General features: G+C 49.8%; 1 protein-coding gene across 1 annotated transcript in view; it reads left to right on the top strand.

The window, feature by feature from the left end:
• Positions 1 to 3370: 3370 nt before the first annotated feature.
• Positions 3371 to 6000, top strand: part of LOC119963948 (lipoxygenase homology domain-containing protein 1-like) — a 282480-nt gene continuing 279850 nt past the window's right edge. The window contains 1 exon segment of the mRNA XM_038793391.1: positions 3371 to 3646. Within this exon segment, the coding sequence (XP_038649319.1) occupies positions 3617 to 3646 (30 nt within the window). The 5' untranslated portion in view covers positions 3371 to 3616.

Here is a 6000-nt window from a genome sequence, read left to right as displayed (position 1 = left end):
AGTCTCCCGCCCAAGATCTCCACCATGCAATAAATCCAAGAAAAATATAAGGAACTGCATCAACTGCTGGACATTACCCGACGCCAATATCATAATCGGCGATCGGGCGGAAAATCGAATCCAACGCTGGTTTGACACCGGTTTGTGAGTCTCCGCCCCTCCAAACCGGCGTCACCATGATGGTGCCCTGCGCAGTTGCAATGCCATTGGCGTCTCATCGGCTGGCCGCCGATGCTCCGCCCCCGATGGGCCGAGTTCCCGACGGCACGGGACATGTGCCCTCACACAAATCGTAAACCTGGCGTGGTGGCTGCGGACCAAGGGTGGAGCAATTATATTTTGGAATGCACAAAAGGGCAGGATTAGAGGAGCGCAGCTATCTCGGAGGGTTGTGGTACTAGAGGAGATTACACAGACAGAGAGGGATTTGAAATCTAGAATGAGCATTTTAAGTTCAGAATTTTGGGTGCCAATGTGAAATGATAATGAAAAATGAAAATCGCTTATTGTCACGAGTAGGCTTCAATGAAGTTACTGTGAAAAGCCCCTAGTCGCCACATTACGGCGCCTGTCCGGGGAGGCTGGTACGGGAATGTAGGCCAATGTAGGCCAGCGAGCACGGGTGATAGAGGAACATGACTTGCTGTGGGTTAAGACGTGGGCGGCAGGGATTTGGATGATGTCAAATTTACGGAGGATAAATGTGGGAGACCAGTCAGGAATGCTTTGGAATGGTGGAGTCTACAGGAAAAGAGGACGTGGATGAAAGTTTTAACAGCAGATGAACTGCAACAGGGGCGAAGTCGGACAGCGCTATAGAGGTGTAAACAGGCCACAAACATCTCAGGATCAAATGTGAAATGAAATGAAAATCGCTTATTGTCACGAGTAGGCTTCAATGAAGTTACTGTGAAAAGCCCCTAGTTGCCACATTCCGGCGCCTGTCCAGGGAGGCTGGTACGGGAATGTGACACCAAGTATGTGACACCAAGGTTGCGAACAGACTATTTTACTCTCAGACTGTTTCCAGGGAGAGGGTTGGATTTGGTAGCTAGGGAACGAGTTTGGATTGGCTTCAATCTTTCCAACATTAAGTTGGAGGAAATGCCTGCTCATCCAGCACCGGATGTTGGATGAGCAGCCCAATAATTTAGCGACAATGGAGGAGTCAAGAGACATATGGTGGTCTGGGTATCGGCAGTGAGGATGTCGTGTGGGAATGAGAAATAGAAGGGCCAAGGATTGATGCTTGGCAGATACCAGAGGTAATGAAATGAGAGCAGGAAGAGAAAGTATTGCCTCTGGCTACAATTAGATAGCTAAGAACAGAACCAGGTGAGAGCAGTCACACCCTGCTCGACAACTGTGGAAAGGCATTGTCAAAGGATGCAGACAGCTGGGGAAGGATGAAGAGGAAAAGTTGACAATTATTACAGTCGCATGGGATCTCATTTGTGACTTTGTTAGGAGCCAGGAGAAGGGTGCTGGGGACACAAAGACTGCCCAGATTTCTGTGCATAATGTCAGCACCATTCAGAAAGAAAGGCAACATTTTACTTCAGGGTGAAACAGGAGCAGCCCAAAACCGCATTGAATGTCCCTGAATGTACCTGAGGCTGAAATTCTTGTTGGTCCAAATGGGAAGTGTAGATTGGGGGGAATGGGGAGTGTAGATTGGGGAGTGTAGATTGGGGGGGATGGGGAGTGTAGATTGGGAGAATGGGGAGTGTAGATTGGGGAGATGGGGAGTGTAGATTGGGTGAATGGGGAGTGTAGATTGGGGGGGAATGGGGAGTGTAGATTGGGGGAAATGGGGAGTGTAGATTGGGGGAATGGGGAGTGTAGATTGGGGGATGGGGAGTGTAGATTGGGGGAATGGGGAGTTTAGATTGGGGGAATGGGGAGTGTAGATTGGGGAGATGGGGAGTGTAGATTGGGTGAATGGGGAGTGTAGATTGGGGGAATGGGGAGTGTAGATTGGGGGAATGGGGAGTTTAGATTGGGGGAATGGGGAGTGTAGATTGGGGGAATGGGGAGTGTAGATTGCGGAGTGTAGATTGGGGGAATGGGGAGTGTAGATTGGGGAGAGTAGATTGGGGGAATTGGGAGTGTAGATTGGGGGGAATGGGGAGTGTAGATTGGGGGAATGGGGAGTGTAGATTGGGGGAATGGGGAGTGTAGATTGCGGAGTGTAGATTGGGAGAATGGGGAGTGTAGATTGGGGAAATGGGGAGTGCAGATTGGGGGAATGGGGAGTGTAGATTGGGGAATGGGGAGTGTAGATTGGGGGAATGGGGAGTGTAGATTGGGGGAATGGGGAGTGTAGATTGGTGGAATGGGGAGTGTGATTGGGGGAATGGGGAGTGTAGATTGGGGGAATGGGGAGTGTAGATTGGTGGAATGGGGAGTGTAGATTGGGAGAATGGGGAGTGTAGATTGGTGGAATGGGGAGTGTAGATTGGGGGAATGGGGAGTGTAGATTGGGAGAATGGGGAGTGTAGATTGGGGGGGATGGGGAGTGTAGATTGGGGGGGTGGGGAGTGTAGATTGGGGGGGTGGGGAGTGTAGATTGGTGGAATGGGGAGTGTAGATTGGGGGAATAAGGAGTGTAGATTGGGAGAATGGGGAGTGTAGATTGGGGGAATGGGGCATGTAGATTGGGAGAATGGGGAGTGTAGATTGGGGGGAATGGGGGGTGTAGATTGTGGAGTGTAGATTGGTGGAATGGGGAGTGTGATTGGGGGAATGGGGAGTGTAGATTGGGGGAATGGGGATTGTAGATTGGGGGAATGGGGAGTGTGATTGGGGGAATGGGGAGTGTAGATTGGGGGAATGGGGAGTGTAGATTGGGGAAATGTGGAGTGTAGATTGGGGAATGGGGAGTGTAGATTGGGGAGTATTGATTGGGGGAATGGGGAGTGTAGATTGGGGGAATGGGGAGTGTAGATTGGGGGAATGGGGAGTGTAGATTGGGAGAATGTGGAGATGATAAATCGGTACCCCCTGTTCTGGGGATTTCGACATTAAAACTCGAGAGGGAGGGCTTTCCAAATGGAAAGCACGGTTGATAATCTCCAAACAAGACCCATCTCCGCGTTAAGGACTTATGCTGTGTTGGGGGTGCTGAGTTGATTGATCGATCACACTGAGAGTCACAATGCCCTGGGAGATAACAGCCGTGTCAAATTCTGGCGCCAAATATATCTCGTTTAAAGATCAGCCTTTTCCCCCATCTGGCGTTGACCTGTTACACTGGCGCATACACACAAGGCACCGCCCCTCCATCTGACTCGGACCTGAGGCAGATTTCATTGAAGTTTTTGTTTCCGGCCTGTCTCGATATTGTTCGAGCAGATTTGTAATTGAAGCTGGTCAATGACGATGACGTTTATTTAATTCCTCAGTTACTGCCTTGGCTTCCTTAGCAACAAAAATCATTGAACAACACGCACACATACAGAGCTGGGTCCCGGGAGGTACTTCAGCAAACAGTGAACACAAGAATCATTCACCCACTTACCTCATCACCAGCTTTTTCCCTCTTCCAACTGTTTGAATCAGATATTTCTAGAGCTGCACCAAGCCAGCTGGATCATTAGAGAAGAGTTGACTTCAGATGAACCCAATTGTTGATAGTGATTTAAAGGTAAGCTCTAAGCCTGACACTTGGTTCATTGGATTGCACTGTTTCTTTGCCTTTTTGACTCCTTCATCTTGAATCTTCTGGTGTCATCCCTTCTGTCTCTATAGCAAATGCTGGATTGGTGTTTAGCCTTTGGGTTTTTGTAACAGGTTTTGTGTGAGCCAATAGTTATTTATTTAATAAGTAATGTTTTTAATCATTTTAATAATCTTTACTGTCATAAGTAGGCTTACATTAACACTGCAATGAAGTTACTGTGAAAAGCCCCGAGTCACCACATTCCGGCGCCTGTTTGGGTACACAGAGGGAGAATTCAGAATGTCCAAATTACCCAACAGCACGTCTTTCGAGACTTGTGGGAGGAAACCGGAGCACCCGGAGGAAACCCACGCAGACACGGGGAGAATTTACAGACTCCACACAGTGACCTAACTGGGAATCAAACCTGGGACCCTGGTGCTGTGAAGCCACAGTGCTAACCGCTGTGCTACCTATTGTTTTGTTTCCCCACTTTCCCTTTTTCCTAACCCCCCCCCCCACCACCACACACTTTTTGAGAAGGTAAGGCCTCAGAATTCCACAAAGGTTTTACTGGCGATCTGCCAAACTGCAGCGTAAACTGGCAGGGCCCCCAAATAAAATGGTGCAATCCATGTTTGGTTGGGTCACTATTGTTTGTGACAATGTTACCTGCACTTGGAGCATGTGATCTCTTGGGCTGGTGTTGGTCATCTGAGGGGGTTGGGGAGGAATTTTCCAGATTATTTCTTGGTCCAGGTTTTTATCTTTTCGTTATTTCTCCTCGGAGATTACATGGCTGAGGGTTGGAAAGTGTCTTTGTTATAACGCTCCAACCATCGGACCAGGCTTCTGGATAGACCAGACTTCTTTTTCCTGTGCATTAGTTTTGTATGTTCATTTTTTTCCAGACTGTCTTTAGCGGGTGGAACATCTACCCCAATATATATTGTAATACTTCTGGAAGACATAGACAGGTTCGCAAATTGGACAGACAGATGTAGATAAATGTGAAGTGATACATTTTGGGAGAAGCAGAGATGGAGTGGGGTTGACAGCTGGCAGGGCATCAGGAGAGAGTAGATAGCAAAGCATATCAGGGACTGGATTCTCCGCTTCGTGAGGCCGGAAGTGAGACTCACGGTCGGGCAGAGAATTGCGCTAAACTGAAAAAAAAATCAGGATTGCGCCTGGTGCCGACTCTGATGCCGAGCTCCAGTCCCTCACTGGTGGCAAAATCAAAGTTTACACCCAATGCCAGCAAAACTGTCATCTGTATGGATTTTAATAGCATTAGCGGGTTGGACACCCCTCCGTCCCTCTTAGACCGAAGTCACAGGGGCGCAAATTGGTGCCGCTGACACCAGCAGCAGCCACCGGTACCCCAGTTAACAGGTACCAGTGGTGAGGATAGAGGATTTCCACCTCACAGGCCCGATGCCACTCACTGATGGGGATAGGGATACAGTGCAGATGGCAACATATTGGAAGGCTGGGTGAGGGGTGGGGGTGAGGTGAGGTTGGGGGGGGACTTGTTGAGAGAAGCACTGAAGCCCAACTCAGGGTGACTATGTAGCTTGATGGCTTTGGATAGGCAAGGGAATACTCATCTTGCGAACATTTCTTCTCTCCCCCCCCCCCCCCCCCCCTCTTCCTGCAGAGAATGAATTCTGTAGTGCACCCAGTTATGCTTGCTATCTACCTGGATGTAGCTGCTGTTGCGGATGCACAAAGGCTGGAGGAGTAGGGCCTGCTGAGGCAGGATCCTGCCCCGGAAGAGCAGAGGCCAGCCAGTCAGACTCGAGTACTAGCCGTCCAACAGGAGGAGGAGGAGGAGGTGCCCTATCAGGACACGTATATACCGTCAGTGCCCGTCCTTCGAGAAGATACCGCACCACCTGTGCCACCTTAGACTTTGGCTCACCAGTGAGACCATAGACTGGTTGGGTACCAGGTGGTGGCACACCCGATGTCGGTGCACCTGTTACCACGGGAGTTTAGAGAAGGACACTCACTCGCAGTGGTCGTCATGGTGACGGTAGTCCTGAACGTTTATGTCTCTGGATCTTTCCAGGGTTCGATCAGGGTCCTGTGTGGGATTTCGCAAATATCCACACAGATGCATCTGCAATGTGACCGATGTCCTATGCACCCTGGCATTGAACTATATACACTTCAATCAGGAATAGGCCCACCAAGATGCCCTGGCAGCAGAATTCGCTGCCATCGCAGGCATGCCCCAGGTCCAGGGGGTGGTTAATGGAATGCATGTACCCCTACGGGCACCGGTTCATCAGGGGGTGACCTTCATCAATAGGAAGGGGTTCCACTCCCTGAAT

This window comes from Scyliorhinus canicula, chromosome 3 (assembly GCF_902713615.1).
Source record: "Scyliorhinus canicula chromosome 3, sScyCan1.1, whole genome shotgun sequence".
In the NCBI taxonomy this organism is placed as follows: Eukaryota; Metazoa; Chordata; class Chondrichthyes; order Carcharhiniformes; family Scyliorhinidae; genus Scyliorhinus; species Scyliorhinus canicula.
This window is presented reverse-complemented; position numbering and strand designations above follow the sequence as displayed.